Source organism: Leptonychotes weddellii, chromosome 6, assembly GCF_054177405.1.
Source record: "Leptonychotes weddellii isolate Sample4059 chromosome 6, ASM5417740v2, whole genome shotgun sequence".
NCBI classification, from domain to species: Eukaryota; Metazoa; Chordata; class Mammalia; order Carnivora; family Phocidae; genus Leptonychotes; species Leptonychotes weddellii.
Window position 1 is genome coordinate 114487472 of NC_138374.1, and position 22967 is coordinate 114510438.

The following is a 22967-nucleotide window of genomic DNA, read 5'->3' on the forward strand; positions in this document are numbered from 1 at the left end:
CCTTAAAGTTTTCAGAAAAAGGCTCTGATGGTGCAAAGTGAGATGCTGCCCACTAGTGGCTGGAAGTCAGAACTGCGAGATTGAATATAAGGCACACCTTTAAGAGGTTTGGGGTGCTGATTCTTGGTACTTGGGTCTGAAATAAGAGAAACATTGAAGGTATAGATTGCGCTGGGCAGCATAGACATTTTAACAATGTTTATTCTTTCGATCCGTGAGCATGGAATGTTTTTCCATCTTTTTGTGTCTTCAATTTCTTTCATGAGTGTTCTGTAGTTCCTAAAGTATAGATCCGTTACCTCTTTGGTTAGGTTTATTCCGAGGTATCTTATGGTTTTTGGTGCTATTGTAAATGGAATAGTTTCTCTAATTTTTCTTTCTGCAGTTGCATTGTTAGTGTATAAGAAAGCAACTGATTTCTGTGCATTGCTTTTGTATCCTGCTACATTACTGAATTGCTGTATGAGTTCTAGTAATTTGGGGGCAGAGTCTTTTGGGTTTTCCACATAAAGTATCATGTCGTCTGCGAAAAGAGGGAGTTTGACTTCTTCTTTGCCACAGAGGCAGTGGGCAGTTTTACCCCTGCCCACATATCACTATCGGATTCCTCATTCTCCGCTCCAGCCATCTTCGCTGTCATTCAGTGACTCAGAAGCTTCCTCCCACTTAAGGACTTTACACACGCTGTTACCTCTGCTGCACCACCCCTCCCACCTCTTCATCTGGCTAACGGTGCTCTCCCTCCTTATCTACTATCTATCTGCCCCTGAACTGCCAGGCTAGGTCAGCTTCCTTGATAATCCTCATGCAGACCCGTGCTCATGTCCTTCACAGCCCTCTCTCAGTTTGTAACGACATGGTTCCCCCCCCTCAATTTTTTTGTTCCATGTTTGTCATTGAACTAGACAGTAAAGCCCGCGAGGCAGGGGCTGCCTGCTTTCCTTCTCTGTAGTAGCCTCAGTGTCTGCCCAAGGATACTCGTGCATTGAGGAAGAGTACATTTCAGTTGGAAAATTCATAAAGGGACTGTGAATGCTAGCAGAACGGATTTCGGTACATCAACAGTCGAGTCAGATGGCCTTCCTCCACCTATGGCACCCCGGCTACCACCAAGGCCCCTCTGTGTTCCAAGTATATGGAGACTTCAGGCCCAGCGCAGGAGACACGGTATAGCAAAACTGACAGGCTAGAGGTCAGATCCTGGCCTCGATGCTTCCTTCCGGGGTGATCTCAGTATCTCTGGGCCTCAGTTTGCCCATCTGTAAAATAGTGAAAATACTAGTACCTAGGACATAGAAGGGTTAAGAATGCTAATGAAGGAAGGAAAGTACAGTACCGGACACATAATAAAAACTGACCAAATGGTGACCCAAAAGAAAGCCAGCTGAGCCTGAGGGATCGCCCACTCTTGCTCCCCTCTTGAGAGGCACCGGATTTAGAAACCAGAGGAGCTTTGCAACAGGGTGGGGCCTGGCTCTGGATTCTTTCCCCTGCTCTGTCTTGGTTGGGATGTTCCGGAGAGGCAGAGGATTCTTCCTTGCAGCTTGGCTGGATCCCCGGCTATGTGTCCATTTCTCCACCTGCTTCACTCGGCATCTCTGTGCACGTGTGCTGGACTTACTGTCCCTGAACAGTGGTTGAAGTTGTGATTTCCTTCCTAACTTTTTACCCCCTCCCATTCCCGCCTAATTCTTGCTCCAGAGAAGAAGAACTGAGTACGTTTACTCTGGCTAAAGATGGAGTTATAACTCTGGAAGCCGTCTCGGCACAGAATTTCACAGAATATATTAGTGAATATATTCGGTAAGTAATATATTCAGCTCAATAAATATCAGTTGTGGTGATTTCCCTATTAGAAAATAGTGGACCGTCCCCAGCGCCAGTCTAGTCTGCCCCCCTAACTTCTATAACTATCTGCTAAGCACCTGGTAACTTCGAGGCTTTCCGGAGAGATTGGATGAAAGAGCAGAGAAGAGGCTGAAGGCTGCGGCTTTTCCCCAGCTAGGCTGCATCGCCTTTGACTACCCTCAGTTCTGCACAGTGGCCAGTAGAGGGCAGGAGCAGTTAAGACAACAATACTCAGGACCCGCCAGCCCCAGAATTCCTGGCTTGAGGAGGGAGGATGGCGGAGGGAGAAAAATGTTAACAAGGACTGAAAAAACCCAATTGTTCTTTATCTCCTAGGGACCAAATGGAAGGAAATGTGTAGCTAGTGGGATGGAAGTTAGACTTCAGGAAGAACTTCCAGAACACCAAGTTTGTTAACTAGAACTTTTATACAGGTGACCCCCTAGGTACAACTGTGCAAGCAGAAAAGATGAGAAAGGGAGCTCTTCCAGTCCAAGGCCTATGTGACCCACCAGGTCCCCTTAAAGTAACCCTTCTAAGTGTGCCTTAAATGACTCCATTCTTGCAGATGCAATCATAAAATAACTTTATTGGTCAGGTTAGCCACCAGTCATGCTTTTCCTGTAATAAGGACCCTTTATAGAGGCATGATGGTGTTCACATGCAGACGCTTTCTGAAGAGCCTGGGGCAGGGGCAGCCTTGCTCCCCATGTCAGAGCTCCTTTGTTGAAATGAGCTGGTTTGGCTTTTGTGGATTTTTGAGTCTGGAGCCAAGCACAGAGTCCAGGGATCCTCCCCTCCACTTCGCAGCAAAGCGTACCCAGTATCAGGGATGTAATGGCATCTGAGCAGGGGCCAGGCTAGGGCTAGCTGTCCTCAGGCAGCCCTGTCCCTGAATGCCCAGATGGCTCCATCCCAGTGGTGCCCAAAGGGGCGGGATGGTGAGGCCCCAGGCAACATTACCTTTCAGACATGGGAAGAAGGAATTGCTCTCTAGCCAAGCTATAAAGCAAAAGATATCTTCAGTAATGAGGGTGTAGCTCAGAGATGTGAAAGCAGAGGGTTTCATCCTTGGCACAGGCTAGATTTGGCTGCCTGGCCCAGGCTTCGCAGACCCAACAAGCATCTCCAGCCAGAGTTTTCACTATGCACTGTGGCCTCAGGATAAATCAGTTAACACAGCTGAACCACAGCATCCTCCTTTGGGCTAGCCAGTCACGTCCAGTGCTGGCTGGAGTCTGTTTCTCCCATCAGGATGTAGACCTTTCTGCTTGGATAAAGGAAGAGGACACACTATCTTTCTCATGCTTTGAGAACCACGTGCCATGGAGGATAAAGACCCGAGTGAGGAGCGGCTGGGAACACAGAGGGTGTTGGGCAAGGGTGGAACTCGGGGGCCTGCTTCCTCAATTCAGCCGAATCGGGACGTTTGCCCCTATTAGGGATGCTGACGTAAGCAAGATCTGGCCTTTCCTGGGTAGAAGTCTGATCCACCTTCAAAGCACTGCCCAGCTGCTAAAATACAACCCCTCCATTTACCAAAGCCTCAGGCTGGATGTCTCCTCCCATATCAGTCCCTGAATATTGTGATCATGCTGGTGCCCTCCAATCTGGTGGCTTTCAAGGAGTGAGGTTAGGGAGGTGTAGAGGTGACTCTTGGTTTCCTTCCGCCCCAGACACTAGTGTGACTTCTCCGCACAGGCCACGGGGCTGGTGCCCACACGCCTTGGGCTCTCATGCCTCTGCCTAAAGCACAGAAGAGGTGTGTGTGCAGCAAGGCTGAGTGGATGAGGAGGGTGAAGGAGGAGGCAGTTGGGCAAGAGGTATATTCCGAGGAGCACTGAGAGGGAGCCCAGAGTAACTGCACCACCCGCCTGGCACGCAGGAGAGCGGTCAAGCGCTGCTCACAGAGAGAGCCAGGGATTGTGGGAAAAGCACGCTCTGTGCGTCCGTGTGGTTGCCCAAGCGGCTTGTTAAGTTCATGACGCCAGATCATTGGGAAGAACCTGGGGGGTAGTGAGGTGTCTGGGGTTGGGACTTCCAGGGATTACTTCCTCTGCTACCACGTCTGTCCTGGAAAGAGAGCTGCAGCCATGTCCCTCAGTAAAAGGCTGCCTGTCCCCTGATCCCACCTGACCCTGCCTACAGGGAAGAAGACTACAGAGGGAGCCCATGGGGTTCTGTCACATGGTCTGTCCCAGACCTTCCAGCAAAAGCCAAACCAAACCATCAAGCCAGATGCAGTGGGGCGTGGGGGCCTTAGGCCCCGTGCCCCGTGCAAGGGCCACTCAGATCTCGATGAGGCTGGCGAGGCGCAGGCAGAGGGGCGCGTCGACCGGCATTGCGCTGCGCTTAATCTCGTTCCCGTCCAGGCGAAGCACCTGCAGCTTGGAGAAGTTCATGACGTCCACCACGGTGCAGAAGCTGCTGATGGAGAACTCTGTGGGGACAAGAGGGGCGGGGTGGGTGGGCGAAGCCCGGATCAGGGACCCAGATCCACAGGGAGGCCGCTCAGCCTCTGTGAAGCGGCTTCAACACTTCCGAGGGGAAGAGTGGGACTTGGCTGGGTGGGGCGGTGTCTTCCCGGATCGGAGTCATAGCGACTGGCCCCGCTAGGGGGCAGCACCAGGCCCGGGGTGGGGTCTCCGCCCCTGTCGGCGGCTGCGCTTCCTAACCACCCCTAATCTGCACAGTACTCTGCAGTCCCTGGAATGTCCTTGAGTGTCCTTCCCGCCGAGACCTGATCTTTTCCCATTTGTGGACAGCAGGGGGAAGCAGAAGGTAGTCAAAGACCAACCTTAGCAGCTTCGAAGGACTTTGCTGAAGGGCTCTGAGAAGGAAGACTGGGGAAATGGGTGGACTTAAAGCTGGAATATCTCCTGACACTTTGCAGATAGAGGGGGCAGGAAATTAGAGAAATCCTGGGCAGGGAGACAAGTGTCCTTGCGTGCAGGAGCTTTGAGGGGGTGCATGTTTCCATTCCCAGCACCGCCAAAGGAATGAGCAAGGCCCCGAGGTTCAAGAAGGCGGAAATTCATAGACAAATAGGGCTGTCGTGGACCTCAAAAGTCAAATAAATAATTCCCTTGCCTCCTGCATTTAATATGATATGGTTTACCCCCCCTTTTTTTTAATCTCAAAAGAAGTCTCCTTTTTGGAGATATTCCCCTCCCCCCCAAACCACATAATCTTAATAGATACAATAGTTCTGTTTGGGTTTAACATAAATCCTTCCGTTTTCCCTCTAGTTGTCCTCTTGGACATATCGGCCACATCTGTCCCAAGTCTCCTGGGTTAGGAACTTGAAGGGAAGACACCAAGAACTCAGCACAACTCCAGGAGAGCCAGCACAAATCACTGTGAAGAGCTGCCTTCCACGCCGTGCCTGAGGGCCTCCGGAAGCTGGCTCCTGCCAGAGGGGCTCCCAATGAAGTTACCTGTCGGATCTCAGTGGGATACATCTCCAGGGCTGTCGCTAACATGGGGCAGCCCCAGAGCTTGCCTTTGCTTCCACCAGAGGCATTGCTCAGCTTGCCAGGGTGGTCGGGAGGCATGGGAGGACTCGGAGGAGGATGGCCTCATGGAGGGGGGGGTCACGGGTGTGAAAGGGAAGGCTGTGAGGAAGACAGTGTGGGGGGCTTAAATAGGCTTTTCAAGTAGCACTCCCTCTTAAGAACTGACCAAGAGGAGATGGGGGCAGGCTACAACCCATTAACTTGTATTGCAAACATAAGACAGAAAATCCAGCCCCAAAGAATAATGGGACACCGGACTGGGAAGAGGGGAGTGCCCTTCAGTGGCAGGGTGGGGGGGGTATGAGGAGGGGAATGGGTGGGGATGGGAGGGGTGTGGGGAAGATGGAGATCTTTTGGATATTTTTGGATGTTTCCTTTCTGGTCTCAGGAAGTAGATTCGGGGCAGGTTCGGGGCAGAGCTTAGGCCAGGGGCTGCGCCTGTGATAGCCACGGAGGAGGGTAGAGTGGGGGTGGGCTGGGGAGAAGTCAGTTGGGTTGGCTTATAGATCACTTCCAAATCTACTGCACTAGATGGATTCTCTACCCCAGCCTTGGGCCCTCAGACCATCCGCTAAGATCTTGGATCCCTCCACATTGTATGTGAATATGGGGGATACTTAAGGGCTGCTAGACACACCCTGTATATCGATTCCATCCACACAGCAGATGCCCTGTGCCCCTCTGTTTGCCTTCCCCATGCTTACGAAGAGGACAGGGCTTTTGCTTGGAGACTCTGGAGGACATTTTCCAGCCCAGATTAAATACTGACATAAGTCTTTCCAAATTCCTCCCGGGGTACCCACCCTGCTCCCTTGGATCCCACAGCTACTGAATAACATTCCGAGCTGTGTTCCCTTGCTGTTGCCAGGCTGGAAAATCTGAGGGAGATGCTAACAGAAGAGGCAAGGGGGAGGGAAGGGACTGGCTTGATTCCCCTGCACACCCTTTAGTTCCTGCCCTCCATTCAGCTCCTCCCCAGAGGATTGCTTCAGTCCCACCTCCACCACCACCCCCACTGGCTGTGGGAGGACGCCCTAGGAGAGGGGCCCGAGCTTGGGGCACTGTCTTTCCTGCCGGTGGTCTGAATCAGAGAGCTATCCTCACGTTCTCAGTCAGAGACGCCTGGCGCCAGGTCCTTGGATGTTGAAGGCTGGCCTTCAGGGTTTTACCTACATAGCCTGGGTGGCCTGGAGAGATGGCTGCTTCTTCTCAGTGCCCCCGTCTTCACAATGCAAGAAGTCAAACAAAACAGAACTCTGCCTGTCAACTCCCAAGTGGCAAGGAGAGCAGAAGTTAGTCCTAGTTATCGTGTATTGCTTCTCAGCTACGTGCCAGGCCCCGGACCAAGCACCTCCTGTGTCTTGATTCTCTAATTTAAGACAAAGTAAATGTAGGAACTGGTGTTATTTTGCCTCAGAAGAAGACTGGCAGAGAGACTAAATGATAACTAGGTCAGGGGATTTGGCTTAAATGACACAAGAAGGGACTCGGAGGAGACACTGAACATTTTTCGGTTGTTTGACGTACTGGAGAACTTTCTCGCAAGACCTTGGGACACTTAACTGAAGTGGTTTCATCTTCCGCAGAGCTTTGCGAAGGGGCGGGCCACCCTGTATTTGAGTGGCAGACGTGCTCCGCACGGAGGCAGGCGGTGCCAGGGTGCCGTTATGGAGCCCTTCCCACCCCGACTTTCTCTGACTGTGTATCATCAGGCAGTAACCAATGGGCTCCCTCCCACGACAGCTGCTCTTTGCTGTCACATCTTCAGGGGCAAACACAGCACATAATGTGACATTTCTGATGTGACAGTCCCCCCGGGTTCAGAGTAGGGTGGCAGGTGACTTCTGGATGGGATGATGGACAGCCACAAGTAAATGTCAAACCCTTTGCAGCCTGAGACATCTCAGAGACATCTCAGATTCTCTTGGGAATAAGACCTCCCCGCGCCCCAAAAAAGAGAGACTTTACATATAAAACAGTTTGGGTGCCCATGATGGTGTCTTGCACTTCGAACCAGAGGACCAGACACCTCCTTGCCTCACCTGCCCTGCTGTCGACCTCTGGGACTCGGTGCCTCTCTCACTCAGAGGGCTGTCCAGCCCGTTTATGTCTTGCTAAATGACTGATCTGTTCCCTGAGCACTGGGAGAGAAAGAACAGAGCAGGAGGGGATGAAGGCTCAGTCCCTATCTATGCTTTGATGGTGTGGTTTGCTCACAGCAGGCTCCGCTTCAAAGCCTTTTGCCAGGTAGTGAGTCCTTTCCCAGGGAAAGGGGGACTTTGCTGACCGAGGAAGGCTCAGTACCTTCCAGCTGGGATTCCAACATCAGAGGCCCTGGGGTAATGTAAGCACATTCTGAACACAAGATCCTGACATGGAGCTGAAAAGCAACTAGATCATTCTACCCAAAATGAGTATTTTAGTTCTAAGAGGCAGAAAGGCAGCCCTTTTGATTCCTTGAGGCATTCGCCGGGAAGTGCTTGGAAAACAAGAGGCCTGTGTCTTTGCCCGTTGCCCCAGGGCTTTGTGGTGATAGGGCCCCTGTTACTCTAGGGGGACCTCTGCCCCGCCACCAGGGGCTCCTTGCACTCCAGGGAGAACGGACCAGAACAAGTACCTCATTCAGCTTCGAGAGGCTGCACATTCTTATCCAACAGCTGTTATGTTTAAAAGACAAACAGCCAAACACACAGCCGGCTGTAGAGGCAGGGGTAGGGCATGTGGAAACAGAGAGCTCATCCTCTTCTGGGTCAGTGAGTAAGAACGAATGCCATGGTTTCTTAACAGTCCACCTTCCTCCCAAGATGGACCCTGGAAGTTCAGTTTAAATCCCCCTCTCTAGGAACTGCTCTCATCCAAACCTCCGCAAACTCATCTCTCCTTGCTCCTCAACACGTGAGCCCTTCCTCTCAGACACACAGATTTCCTGGCTGTCCCCTACAGGTGACCCATTAAATGACTGGTTCCTCTGCGGCACTCCCACTTCCCAGAACGGCTTTGCCCCTTCCCTCCAGCCCGAGCTCACTTAGCTCTCAAGACTTAGATGGAAGCTTACCTCTTCTGGGAAGTCTTCTTCCAAGCCAACCCACCCCCCACCCCAAATTTTCCCAGCACTGCTGTTTGGTCTAGGGGCGTGCCATTTTGGACCTCTTGGACAGGGGTAGAGCGTGGATTGCAGGTGGCTTCATTTGTGCTCTCTGGTTCCCCTACTTCATTGCTGCTAGCACTCACAAGAGGGTGTTTTCCAATGAGACAGCCAGCCACTCCCCACTCCCCTTTGTCAGTGTCTCACCATTGATCCTATTGCCTTGGAGGTAGAGATTCTCCAGGTTGGTGTTGACTGGGGGGATCTTCTGCAGCTGGTTGTAGGAGAGGTCAAGCTCAAGGAGGCTGCTGGAGTTGAAGGTGTTGGAGGCCAAGCCATTGTTGGTGAGACTGTTGTGGGACAGCCGCACGTACAGCAGCTTGGGCGACCCCCGGAAGTAGCTATCGGGGACGGAGTAGACATTGTTGTGCTCCAGGTACAGCTGCTCGAGGGCTATGGGCAGTCCATCAGGCACCTTCCGCAGGTGGTTGTAACTCAGGTCCAGCAAGATCAGTGACCGGAGGCCCCTCATCGCACTGCCCACTTCCTGGATCTCGTTGTGCTGGAGGTACAAGGCTGTGAGGTTCTCCAGCCCCTCCAGAGCATTGTTGGGGACCCTCGAGATCTGGTTGTGGTCGAGATGGAGCTCCCTCAGGGATCGAGGCAGCGGGCCGGGCATGCGGGTCAGGTTGTTGTGGTCCAGGTATAGCCTCTCCAGGTGCCTCAGCTTGGAGAAGATCTTCCTGCCCACCTTATCGCTAGTGATCTGGTTGCCATGGAGAGCAATCCAGAGCAGCCCGGTGGCATTGTCGAAGACACCTTCCTGGATGGACGAGATCTGGTTGTTCTGGAAGTAGACGTACTTCATGCGGGAAGGGACGAAGGGCAGATACTTGAGGTTGCGGTTGTCACAGTACATGGCCGTGGGGAAGTTGGGTGGGCAGTCGCACTCCTGAGGGCAGTCACGGGGCTCTGGAGGGGGCGGAGAGCCGTAGGCATAGGCTGGGCCCTCCTCCACCCCATAAGGGTAGGGCTCGTAGGGCTCATACGGGTAGGGGTCATAGGGATCGTAGTAGGTGGACTGGTGACTACGGACGTAGTGGAACCACCAGTGGGGATCTTCGTCGTACTGGGCCCGGGAGAGGGAGCAGAGCCCGGCCAGCAGCAGGAGGGAGGCCCACTGCATTTTGTCTCTCTGCAAGAGCCAGGAGAGAACAGAGAAAGCAGGCATGAGTGAGACAGCAGGGAGGCGGGGAGGCGAGCCTTGGGCTGTGAATGATCGGATCTGACTGCTGCAGCAGGCCCCTGGGACTGGGAGCCCCGCCCTCACTTCCCACACGCCTCCCCGCAGGGCCGGCTCTGCAAACCTGGTCCAGCTGGACCATGGCTACCTGGGGGAGCTGGGTACACTTTACCCGGCTCACAGAGTCACAGGAGCAGAGCCTTCGAGATTAGAAGGAACTTGAATGGGGGGCACTGCATTTTTTTTTTCAAGGGGCCGGTCCTTAGGAGCCTCCAGCAACCTGAAAGTTCTGTTGGGAGAGCTGGAAAGCCCCAGCAGTCATCCCTGCGCGCGGGGTGGGTGGGTGGGGGGGTTGCTCTTCAGGCCTGAATTCCCATTCAGTTTGGACTCCCCGGGGATATAATATTTTCCAAGAAAAAAGCCCTCTGGTTCTTTCCCTGTCTCTGGGAAACCTTCAGAAGCATCTTGAGACCTCGAAGGGGGAGATCTGAACTCACTCCTGGAAGATCTTTTGGTCTCTTGGGTGGGGGTTTCTGGTTTCTAGTCTTTGGGGAGGGGTGTGGTCTGTCTGCAGTCACCGCAAGGCTTGGGCTGCCTTCCAAAGTGTCAATGCCCGTAGCAGTCTGCTGGGTGAGAACGCTCTCCGGTCGGCAGTCTGCGGCTACGCACGCCACCTGGCTGACACAGCGTCTTCGTGCAACAGCGACAGTCCCCCGCAGACTGGGGACCCTGGCAGCAGGTGTGGTGGTGTCTTCTAGGGTGGGTACTGAGTGTGTGGAGCCTGAGTCAGTGCACTTGGCTTCTGTGGCATCAGGTAAAGAGTTAGCCCCCTCATGCTCCACCATGGACATTATGCTAGAGCCTCAGGGTGCAGAGAAATGAATGAGGGACACTGAGAAATGGAATAGGAATTGAGGACACCTGTGTTATACCCAAGAGAATGTGGCTTTGGAATGGGATTCTGGCATCCCCCTCTCCCATCCTGGGCTACCTGTGATGACATCTGGATTACCAGCCTCCATGACTAGCCCTCCCCTCCCCCCATAGCCAGGCAACCTGTTACCTTGAGCTCGTATGTTAGTGAGATGAGAACAGGGCAGGCTTGGAGAGAAAGGTGGGTTTGGTGCATTCTGGGAGGGAAGCTGAAGGTATGGAAGATGAGGAAGCTTACTGGTCACCCTACCCTGAGTACCTATAGCCAATGCCCTGGATAGCCTTTGTGAGCAATGGGAACCTTCCAGAGGTGTGAGGGTCACCCTTGGACAGAGGAACCTTAGAACGTTTCCTGGTCCCGGAAGGGTTGCATGTATCCCTTACATTGCTGTTGGGCCTCCTGCGGTTGGCAACTGGAGACAGAAGAAAGAAAGGAATCTAGGAGTCAGCATCAAATCCAATGATGGGAAAGACCCTGACTGTGACACTCAATCTGGTCACCTCTGCCACCGTTCCTCCCAGGCCCCAGACCTCTCTGTTTCCTGAAAGTGATTCCCATTGGCCCCCTTATTCCGTTAGCCTCTGGGCTGCAGAGGAGAGACACCTGGCTCATCCTCAAACAGCCTCAGGCCTCAGACAAAGAACCCACAGTGTTTCTGAGAAGCCAACCCAACTGCCCACTGCCTGGGCACGCTGGCTGGGCCCTGGCTCCGGCCAGGAGAGAAGATGGATGGAGCGGCCCACTGCCAACAGCGCATTTTTCCATACACAGCCCTGGGCTGCTGCAGGACCAAGGTAGCTGTCTGGAGGCTGCCACAGTGAGCCTCTGTCTCCACTTCTCCTTCCAGACTGGGCATGTTGGCAGATGAGAGCCACCTTTCTCTTCAAGACCCAGCTTTCCAGGGGCTGTGCATCCTGCCCACTCGGGCCTCTCCTTAGGAGCCATGACTGCTAAGAGGGCTGGGTGGGGAGCTTCTGCCTCTCCTCTGCTCCATCTCTTAGCAGTGCTGCTCCAGGGTCATATACTTTTAAATCTCTCTGCCCACCCTAATGACAGAGACCTTCCTGTGCTCAGAGTTTCGTGAGGTAGAAAGTTTCTGGGATGGGTGCTCCCTGACTTGTGGGGAGTTAATGCTCCTCTGAGTAATTAACTCAGGAGTTAATGCTCTTCTCTCATTTCTCCACTCTAGGGAATGATCTTTTCCTCCTATCAGGGTTGAAGAGATCAGACCAAAATTTGTCTCCTCTGCTGGATTGGACCCTCCTTCATGGCTCCCTGAACATGGTTGATTCTCAACACTTCTCTTTATTCTTTCCCTTTCACCCCAGCAACACACACACACACACACACACACACTCACACCCCCCCATCCTTCCCCTATAACAGCACTCAGGTACCATCATCTGCCTATAGGACAGACTGCAGGGCTGGGGTGGTGGGATTATGAGCACTAGCAGGACAGAGCTGGCTTCTTTAGATACCTGGTCCTTCCCTTTTTCATGCCTGAGAAGGGGAGGTCCCCCCCCAACAACCAGAAAGGAACTGTAGGACAGAGGTAACACGTTCCCTCTACTCCCCCTTGCCCCTCTCCAGCATCCTGGGGTCATGGCCCGGATGGGAGAATGAGGAATGGTTGCCCCCTGTCAGCCCCTCTCCCCAAGCCCCAGCCCTTTCCTTTACTCCCGCTATGGAACTACAAGGGACAAAAACTGAAGTAAAATGACTAAACTTACCTCCAGTTGAACCTTTCAGAGAGTGACCACGTCCTTCTGTCTGGCCTCCTTGGGTTGGAGAACGTGTGAGAGAGAGAGACAGACAGAGTGTCTACTGAGAGTGTGCGGGCCTGTGCCAGGCCAGGGTCCCGCCCCCAAATTCCTAATCAAATATTGTGAAGAAAGGGACTGAGGAGGCCGGATCCTGGCTTTTTCGGCTCCGCTGCAGGGGCGGAGCTCACACTCAACCAAGCAAAATCCTTCCGTCCGCTTGACGTTAGAAAAACCACCTTCTTTCCACTCACTTATCTTCCCTAAAACATTGGCAGCTCTGAGTCTCTTTCTGCTGAATGAGTTAGTGGCACCCTGGAAGGTATTTGTATAGTCTCTTACCAAGTGCCTGGCTTTCTCATTAAACCCACAAGGGCAGATACAGGGCTGGGGAGGGCCAGGACTGGGGAAGAGGCCATCTTAACTCTTTCAGCAACCCATGTGTCACCCCAGAGAGCCAGGACTACTCAGCCTTCTTGCCTCCCCCTCCATGCAGGTGCTTAGACTAGTGCACGAGCTGACATGACACAGGAGAGCTGGTTCTGGCTCCACTTCTATCCCTTAGCAGTGTAGACTCGCCTGGGCTGCAGGGTTTCTCTCCTCCATTGGAATTAATGGAAAAGAATGGGAGCTCACCTTTGTGGATCACTTACAGCGTGCTAGCATCACACACTTTCATTTAATTCCCTGGCAACCATTCAACTTTCTGTCTCTATGAACTTGACTACTCTAGAAACCTCACATAAGTGGAATCGTACAACAGTTGTCTTTCTGTGACTGGCTTATTTCACTTAGCATCATGTTCTTAAAATTCATCTGTCGTAGCATGTGGCAGAATTCCCTTCCTACAACATTCTCTTGTATGTGTAGACCACATTTTGTTTATCTGTTCATCCATTGATGGACATTTGGGTTGCTTTTGCCTCTTGGCTCTCGTAAATAACGCTGCTGTGAACATGCGTGTACAAATATCTTTTTGAGACCCTGCTCTTAATTAATTTAGATATATGCTCAGAAGTGGAATCATATGGTGATTCTATTTATATTTTTTAAACCACCATACTATTTCCCATAGTAGATGGGAATGCCAACAGGGCACAAAGGTTCAAGTTTGAAACACTCCTTATTTTTTAAGAAATACCAATTGAGAAAGCTTCAGATTTGAATTTGAAGACTTCAGAGGTGTCGAGGCAGATGCAATTTTTGGTTGCTCCAATAGGTATAAACTGTGTAGGCCATCAGAAAGGTCCTTGTCAGGAATCCACTCTTCTCAGGGCTTATGAAGAGTTTTTTTAAAAGAGTAAACATAATGAATGGGTATTTGTTGATCACCTGCTATAAACTAAGTGGTCTACTGATGTTATCTCACTTAATGATCACAGAAGGTATTTTGTGTTGAAAATAGAGGTGCAAAGATGTGGTGTGACTAGCTAGAAAGTGGTAAAACAAGGATTTGAACCTAGATCTGCGTGATTCCAAAGCCCACAAGCTTTCCCACACCAAAAGGCCAGAGGACTGATGGAGTGGTAGGCGCGATGACCACCCTGCTGTCACGGTTGGACTCAATTCATATGGAGCCCAACTAATTACAGTGGCCCAATCTTCTGGAATCCCAGGGGAGGGTAGCAGGGAGAGGGGGCTGGGATACAGGGCTTCTCTTTCCAAGTCCAGACATATTTCCTTTCAGTTAATAAATATGAGCCTCTACTCTGTGCCTGGCATGGTCTTAAATGTTGGGGATGCAAAGAAGGTTGTAATATAATGCTTGCTCAACATAAAGCAGGAGGCTTTGCAGCAAACTCCAACTCCACGAGGGAGGCAGAGTGGCCTTAATGTGAAGATGGTTATCAATAATGCACAGGTAACCTTCTCATCATTTTGAGTCCAGAAAGCAGTCACTTTTCAACAGAAGACACTGGTTTTGGTAACAGGGCCCAAGAGTTACTTCTTAGATGGGCCTAGATAGCCAGGCACATCTGCCCACTGAGTACAGAGGTTTATTATTATTTTTTTTAATTGCAGCAATACTGCATTTACTAACAGTGAAAGTCAGGGGAGCCAGGGGGCCATCCATTGACTGGGATCCTTCCCAACCAAGCTCCCCCCAAAAAAGCAGTATCTCCATGTGTTTTGTTGACCATTTCTAAAATGGTAAGATTTGTACCAGATCTTTCGTAATCTATCCTCTTCCGAGGTAGGCTTGGGAGGAAGAAAGACGAGAGGATGACTAGGACAAGATCAGGAGGCACATTCCAGGGGGACCATCCACAGTTCAGAAGTTCCACTGTCAATGGGCTCTAGTCTCCATTTTGACTCCCATTGCTCTGTTTGCCTGGGTCCTGGATCTAGGCCTTCTGAGCTTGGCTTCAATATGGGAAACCAAGTAGGGGGTACTGATGTCCTCCAGATTGCCGAGGGAGTCCACATTGGAAGGGGTTCATTTGGGACACTGGTGCTCTCTGGGAGGTCAAGCCAGCATTGCCCAGTCACCAGACTGCAAGCAAACTAAAAAGAGAGGCTATGTTACACATTTATGTAGCCCCATCCCCAGCCAGGCATACAATGCCTGGCACTTAGTAGGTAATCAGTAAAGAATTGTGGAATGAATTGTATTTTTGGCTCCCTACAGAGTCTGCCTGTCTTCAGTACCCAAAGCCGGGTAGAATAATCACCACTACCAAGGCCAGGAAAACCGTTTGGCCTTCAGGCCTATTTGACTTTCCAGGGGTTCAAGCCACTGCTATTTCCTCTCCACCCAGAAAAGTACAGGTTAAGCCACAACCACTAGGCACAGCTGATTGTCTCTGATATTGGATCCACACTGTCTGGAAGGGATGAAATGTGTTCTGATTCAAATTCCTACTGGAATTCAAAGACACAGTGGCTTTGGTGGCCACCAACCCCTTCCTCTTTCTCCCCCATAGGACCCAATACTTCTTGTTTTCATAACACAGCCTCTGATCCCAAACAACCAGGGGATGGGGTGGAGGTGGTGGGATAAGAATGGAAATCCACCCAAACAAAATTAGTGAGTTGAATATAAAGAGGTCAGTAGAAAGATGATCATGGTGATACAATCCAGGCTCCACTTCTGGCCCATCCTGAAAACTCTTGATGCCAGAGAGGGATTATTTATTAGTCTGATGTTTCAATAGAAAAGTCTGGGCTACCCTGGCACCCAGTCGTAGTGTCCCAAAGTTTCCAAGGGAGTTTTTTCTCCTTATTCTTTTGGCATTGAGGGGCTATTTGAAGTCCTCACCATGGATAGTCTCCTTTTTCCAGAAGGACGAGACAAAGATGATGGAGCTGGGGGAGAGACTTGTTTTCTTTCAAATGCGATAGGAGGAAGACCTTGAGTTTGAAGTTCTGGGAAATGCATTGAGGGCTTCAGAATTTTCTTCTAATAATCTCCTTAAAAATAAGATAGAGAACATCTTTTCTCTTTTTTAATGGATAGAATCTCTTATTTTGACTGTGTATTTACAGCATGCTTGGTACTACAACTTGATGACATGATGGATTCCAGAAGATCACCTTCTGGAAAGTGTGAATGCACTTGAATTGAGAAACCAGGGTTGGTTCAGGGAAAGATACCTAAATGAGGAAGGAGGCAAAGGAGATAACCTGAAATCTGAAGTCTGGAGGCCACTCAGTGTAGGGCATCCTTCTTTGTTTTGCAAATGAGCTAAGAACTAATGATGTTCCTGAGACTGTGCTGGGGGAGAGAACTGATGTAAGATGGACCAGTTCCCAGGATTCTGGCACCAGCTAGGATTACCTGGCTGTAGGTAAGAACAGGACTAGATATTAGCTCTAAAATACCAGCTACCATTTCTGAAATTCTTACCACAACCTTATCAAATAAGTATTATCATACCTTATTTTTACAGATGAAGAAATGGAAATTTAGGAAGGCTATAAATTTGTTCAAGATTGCTAACAATCAAGTGGCAGAGCTGGGATTTTAAACTTGTCTGTCTGCTTCTAGAGACTGAGTTCCTGACCACTATGCACATAGAATCTCCAGTGTAAAGGAATAAACGCAGGTTTGGAACCCATGTATTCAGATCCCATCTTGACCACTTATTGTCTCCATGACATTGGGCTAATTGCTTACGCATCAATGAGACTTCATTTATAAAATGGCGGCAATAACCCTAACTTTGTGAGATCTTGGGAAGACTAAATGAGATAAAAAATAGAGGCTCCTGGTAGGGAACCTGCCATGTGGTGGTCCTTCAATAAATGGCAGCTGCCTTTGGTTATTTTAGTAGATTGCAAGTTCCCTGGGGGGATGGGGAGCAATCTCATTAGTCGGCATAATGCTTGGCCAAGTGCCTGGCATTTATTAGGCCCTTTCTAAACGTTGGTTGAATAAATGAAACGTGTAGAAGCTGGATTTTACTAAAGGGTAGTAAATCTACTTTGGTAACTTAAACCAATCAGAGAAAAGCTAGTTAAGGTTAGAGGTGGGACTTTCAGTGCCTAGAATTTTTGCCTCTCCTCCCCCACCCTGCCAAGGAAGGACAAGAGAAGTGACTGCAAGGTCAGTGTAGGACACTCTACAGACACGGAGAAATATCTTGGGGAGGGGGTCATGGAAAAGGTCAGGATCTAAGAGCCAAGTACAGAACAGCCCAGAAGAGGAGATGCCCCGGCTCCTTCTCAGATGGCGTTTAAGAGTCAGGTTTAGGGTGGAGAGAGGGTAGAACAAGAATACTACCTAGCCAGTAGAACCATTCTGAATCCCTTTGGGCTGAAGAAAGAAATTGGCTCCTACCTGAGGACGGACAGGGCTAGTTCTTCAAAGCAAGAACTAGTGACCTGGGCCCATGCAAAGGTCTAAGGACTTGGATCTAGTTCTACTGGAGTTCGGAGAATAATGGAGAATAATGATCCCTAGTAATGTGTGTGATGTCTTGAACTCTGGTTCATTCCATCATCTGCTTACCTCTGTACGGTCCCTGTAGTAAAGTAATAGCTTAACAATGAAATTTTTAAAAAATAAGGAAAACTCCTTAAAAACAAAAAGGGGTTTAAGAAAAGCAATGTATTATCATTGTCTCGGAAAGGGCATGGATTTTGAGTCAGACAGAATAGCTTTGAATCCCAGAAACTTAGAGTGTGTTCCTTAATTTCCTTGGTCTTCAGGTTCCTTATCTGTAGAATGGGAATGATTACCACCTAGCTCATCAGGTGGTTTTATTTTTATTTAAAAATTTTTTTCATTAGGTGGTTTTAAAGCAATTGGAAGTGTCTAGCACAGCACCAGGCGCACGGAAGACACTTAGAAAAATGTCACTTCTTTTCCTCACCTTGGATATTTTCCAGGAACAGGCTGGGGCTGGGGTATAGAAAGGAAGACCTGGTGTCCTAATCTAAGGAAAGGTCAGAGAGATGATTTGGGGAGGAATATGGGGGGCGGCAGCTTGGAAAGGAAATGGACGACGTACTTGACACTTGTAAGGAAGGAACAGAACTGGAGGTTCACAGGCCCAAAGGGTCTAGGATTCTGGCAGCACAGCCCTCCATTTGAGGGGACCGGTTCTTAGCTCTGGCTGCACAGGGGAGCCAGTGGGGAGGCTTTCCAGAACACCCAGGCCCAGGCCCCACTCCAGATGAATGAAATAGGATCTATGCAGATGGGACCCGGCATTTTCTTATTGATTGACAGATGATTTTAGTGTTTAGCCAGGTTTGAGAGTGCTCTCTGGAGGCAGGGAGATTGACGTGATGACCTCTAAAATAGAGGCTATTGCTGAAACCTCTGTCTCTAAAAAGAGGGGCTTTTTAAACATTTCTTCATGAAGTGCCCAGAAAAGGAGCAAAGAATGCAAGAAGAATCCAGTAATCAAAGGGCACCATTCAAAGCAGCCCCCTCAAGCTGAAATCTCACATTTGATGTTAAAAAGTCATGTGATTTTTGCATTTTGGTCCATAAAACATTCATGTTTATTTCCATAGCAATCTCCCTCCTCCCCCACGAAAACTCCTGGGGAATAAATGGTGCTCTAGATATACACCATGCTTCTCCAGAGGCTCTGTGGGCCCGGGGAATCACAGCCTGAGCAGCCATTCGCCTTGGCTGGTGAGCTTCCTGGTCACTGTAGGGACAGCTGGGTGAGCTGCCCCTATGCATCTTGCATCTCAGGGATGCACCACGGCTCCGGAGTTCACAGACCAGCTCCCTCCGTCTGTTGCTGGAGCATGAAGAGGAAGAACTGTTGCTTCTTCACCACTTTTCCTGTTGGAGAAACTGCCAAATGGCTCCCAGCCAAGCCGCTTGGTAAGCTTTGCGAAGAGCTGAATTCCTTTTCCAATCCCCATGAGGCTATATTTCTAAGGGAATTTGCAAGAATAGAAATTGTTTTGATCTTCACTCAAGATACAGAAAGATTCACTCCCTCCTCCTGCCTCCCACTTCTTAAATCCCCAGCCATGTTAAGTAACACCCCCCTGTGGGAGAGTTTGCTCCCCCTGCCCCGCCGGCCAGCAGCCAGCCTCCCAGGGCAGCCTGTTCTCCAGCTTTGCCCCCTGAAGCCCCTGATGTTTCCTTGTGACCTGCCCCTCTCTGCCTCCAGCTCCCTCTTCATCCACTTCAACAAAACAGCATCTTCCAGGAGCCAATGTGTTGGGCTTTGAGGGGAGAACTGGTATGGGGTGCAGGGTCAGAAGAGAGTGCCTTCTTTCTGGAGAACCAGAAAAAGGAAGACGAAGGGAATTGATATTTTTGAAGGCTCTAGGCTGGGTCCTCTACCTACAACATTTAATCTTCATAAAACCCCGAAATATAGTTACAATTATTTCCATTTAACAAGGAAGGTAAACTGAGGCTCAAAGAGGTGAACTGAGATTTTAACACAAGCCCAGCTTGTGCAGGGTGTGAAGGAAAGTTTGCCTAGGGGAGCGGATGAATGAGTAGATCAAGTCAACTGGGAAGCAAAGTGTGCCCCAGGGTCACCAGCAATCACTGTTGTCAGCAGACCCCCCCCCCCGCCCCCGCCCCAGGGAAATAGACTGACTGGGATTCTCTGGGCTTCTCCCGGGCAAAGCCAACTCTTCACCATCCTCCTTTCTCTTGCTGTGGAGGGTCTCCCATCAATGGCAGACAAGGGCAGCTGTAGAGACACTCAAAGCCTGTAGGACAACCCCCACTGGACTAAAGCAGGCTTCTGTGCCCACTGGGAGTGAGGAAAAAAGCTCTCTTGGAAGGCCCCCCGCTCTGGAAGATCTGCTCCTGGGGTCTCCGCCCTGGAGTCTGGGGTGGGACATCACCTAACCTTCTGCAGAAGGCCCTCCTGACCCTGTTTGTTCTTTTCCAGAACCAGGCTTCCATGAGAACCAAGCCCGCAAGGTATGGAGGTGAATGGGGCCTTCTTTTATTCTTTCTTCCTTTTTCTGTGTTCTTGCCTAGGTTTCTCTGACCTTGGCCCTGGTGTGTACTGACGTTGTCGGAGACACAGCTGCCCCTCAAGCCCGCACCCATGCCTGGGACGTCGTGGATATCCGCTCAGGTTTGCTACCTTGCACAGAGTTGACAGCTGCCAGACAGCATCTTGCCTCCAACGGAGGGGGAAGCCGAGGGGGTCAGGAGGGGGGGAGGGAAGCAGGAGGAGGCCCCGAGGTAGAAGGCCTGGTCTTCCTTGGCCGCCGTGTGGAGAGGCACCAGCTTCACCCGTGACTGGGGTTTGACTCGAACGCGTGCCGTTCTTGGGCAGGGAAGGAAGAATTGAAAGGTTAGGAGCTGAGAGAAGTTCTTGTCTAGTCTTGCTGTGGTTCTTAGAGCCCCGTGTCAGCAGCCCCCGGCCTGGGAGCCCCTGGAGGCTCAGAGCTGTGTGGGGGTGTCACCAGGCGGCATTTTAAGCGAGTGGGAAAAGTGACTGGGGTTCAGACCCAAAGTTGATGCTTTATTTTTATTTTTATTTTTTTTAAAGATTTTATTTATTTGTCAGAGAGAGAGAGAGCACAAGTAGGGGGAGTGGCAGGCAGAGGGAGAAGCAGGCTTCCTGCTGAGCAGGGAGCCCGATCCCAGGACCCTGGGATCATGACCTGAGCCGAAGGCAGACGCTTAACGACTGAGCCACCCAGGCGTCCCAAAGCTGATGCTTTAATAAGCGTCCTCTTCTCCGCTGTGGGAGGCGCTCTGCTAACTGACCGCAGCAGGAGGGCGGCGGGGAGAGGACGCGCGGGCGGCTTGTAGGTCAAGGGGATTCAGCTTCTGTTGCTCTGCCGGGGACAGAGGCCCGCCTCCGGGAAGCCCTACCCCTGCTGCGTTATTCTCCCTCCTCTGTGGAGCACCAGGGGTCACCTCTCCTGGTGCCAGTGTGCGTGCGTGCATCCGGGAGCGTGGTGGGTGCAGGCTGTGGGGTTGGCGTGGGCCGGCCCCCTCTCCCTTCCCACGAAACCTTCTTCAGCCTGCCGTCTGCACCCCAACGGAGGATCAGACACAGTCCTTGGGACTCCGGAAGCACCAGTCCCTCCCAGGCCAGGAGGGAAATGCAAGGGGACACTAAGGAGCCATTACCCGAGGCCTCCAGCATCCGGGACTCGAGTGAACTTGGCTGCCAGGTACAGGGAACCTTGAGCACGGCTGGCAGGGTAACAGCAGCACCAACCCAGGGCCAAGGAGCCCAGCGGCTGCAACTCGCTTCCACTTTACGTTTTGCGGCTCAGAGAGGTCACCTGGCCCCGGTCGCCTAGGGTCATGGCCCCAAGGGCAGCAGGCTGCTCAGCCAGAGGTTGGTGACAAGGGGCCTGCTGGACCTCGGCATCCTCTGGGGGTCAGAGCAGGGCATGGATGAGGGCGTGTCCCTCCTGCTTGGCCGTCTAAGAAAGTAGCCTTTTCCTGGTGAGCTCGTAGCACCTGAGACCGTTCTCTTCCCACCACACACATACTGCTCTGTCCACCCAGCCCTTCTGCGATCTTTATGCGAAGGAAGGAACCCAGGACAATCAGCAGAGGAGGCCTGGGTACCCATCTGGAGTGCTGCCCCTCCTTCCCTATGGTACACATCCAGCCCCACCTCCCCTCGTGGCCTCTGCCTCCTGGGGACTCTCCGCAAGGAAAGCAGTGCCCTTAGGGGCTTGGAGATCAGCGGGGAAGGAGGCACTAGGGGAGTGTGGAGCGTTGTTCGTGAGCTAAAAGCGAACCCTGCCTGCGCACTGCATTCCTGCCATCACCCCTGCAGCCTCCCCCATCCCGCCGGGCCCGCCGCTTGCTACCGTCTCTGGGGCTGGAGCCCGGCTCACCTTTCTGACGGACACTGCTGTGCGGGAAGAGGCTCTCGGTGCTAATAGAAACCCATTGTCTTTGCCGGTAATGCCCTGCCGCCTGCGATGGGTACGTGGGGAGCTCCGGGCACAGTCGCTGCCTGCAGAGGGAGGGATGCTGCCCGTGGGAACTGTGTCCTCCGGGGAGCCGCAAGCCCGTGGGCGCATCAGGGCCCGCGTGGATCACACATGCCTGTGCAATCTGGCGGTGCCGCTCGCCCGGGGAGGCTGAATTCAACCACATGCAGAGAAGCGGGGCTGCCTTGTGCTTCGGAGGAGAGCCACGGCAAGCCGCCCTGGTCCCTCCTCGTTTTAGAGGAGTCAGCTAGCCAGAGGTACGCACACCAGCAACTTCACACGTGGCAGCGACTTCCCTGTATATGAATGTGTGTGTGTGTGTTTTTTTTTTTAAAGATTTTATTTATTTATTAGAGAGAGAGTGAACATGAGAGGGGGGAGGGTCAGAGGGAGAAGCAGACTCCCCGCTGAGCAGGGAGCCCAACGTGGGACTCGATCCCGGGACTCCAGGATCATGACCTGAGCCGAAGGCAGTCGCTTAACCAACTGAGCCACCCAGGCGCCCGAATGTGTGTGTTTTATTAGATGAAAGTCACCTGGTACACAAGTAGCCGTCCTCACGTGGACATTTCAGGGTCGTTGTGCATTCCAAATATTGTGCAGCCACCATGCTCTGGTCTCAAAAAGATTTTTTCCCCCAGAAGAACACCCTTCACCCATTAAGCGATCACTCCCCCCTCCCCCTTCCTCCCATTCCCTGGCAACCACAGATCTGCTTTCTATCTCTGCAGATTTGCCTATTCTGAATATTTCATATAGAAGAAATGATACAGTACGTGACCCTGTGTCTGGCCTTCACTTAGCACCACGCCCTCACGGCACATCTGTGTTGTAGCGCGGGCTGGGACTTCGTTTCTTTTTATGGCCAAATGACATTGCGTTGTATGGATGTACCGTTTCCACCATTTAGCTATTGTGGATAGCTGTGAACATTTGTGAGTGAGTTTTTGTTTGAGTGCCTGTTTTCAGTTCTTTGGAGAAAATCCCTAGGGGTGGAATTGCTGGGTCATATGGTAACTCTATGTTTCACTTTTTAAGGACATACATTTTTATTTGACCTTCACAGCATCCCTGTGTGCTAGACAGAGTAGATATTAGAGAGAATGCATACTAAGCATCCAGCTCATTACCCTGTACATAATATGCTCTCAGTAAATAAAAAAAAAAGATTTTATTTATTTATTTGACAGAGAGAGAGAGAGACAGAGAGCACAAGTAGGCAGAGCGGCAG

The 22967-nt window shown here is 51.3% G+C and overlaps 1 protein-coding gene and 1 long non-coding RNA gene across 2 annotated transcripts; both read right to left on the reverse strand.

Annotated features, from left to right (window-relative positions):
* Positions 1-2417: 2417 nt before the first annotated feature.
* FMOD (fibromodulin) lies at positions 2418-12623 on the reverse strand. The gene is made up of 3 exons (XM_031026218.2): positions 12359-12623; positions 8656-9643; positions 2418-4288 (listed from the first exon to the last, which is right to left on the reverse strand). The coding sequence occupies exons 2-3, from the start codon at positions 9632-9634 to the stop codon at positions 4137-4139; spliced, it is 1131 nt and encodes a 376-aa protein (XP_030882078.1). The 5' UTR covers positions 9635-9643; positions 12359-12623; the 3' UTR covers positions 2418-4136.
* Positions 12624-18353: 5730 nt separating this feature from the next.
* LOC145722064 (uncharacterized) lies at positions 18354-21860 on the reverse strand. Its single transcript, XR_014146095.1, has 3 exons — positions 21638-21860; positions 19912-20097; positions 18354-18727 (listed from the first exon to the last, which is right to left on the reverse strand). It is a non-coding gene; the product is annotated as an uncharacterized LOC145722064 (long non-coding RNA).
* Positions 21861-22967: the final 1107 nt, after the last annotated feature.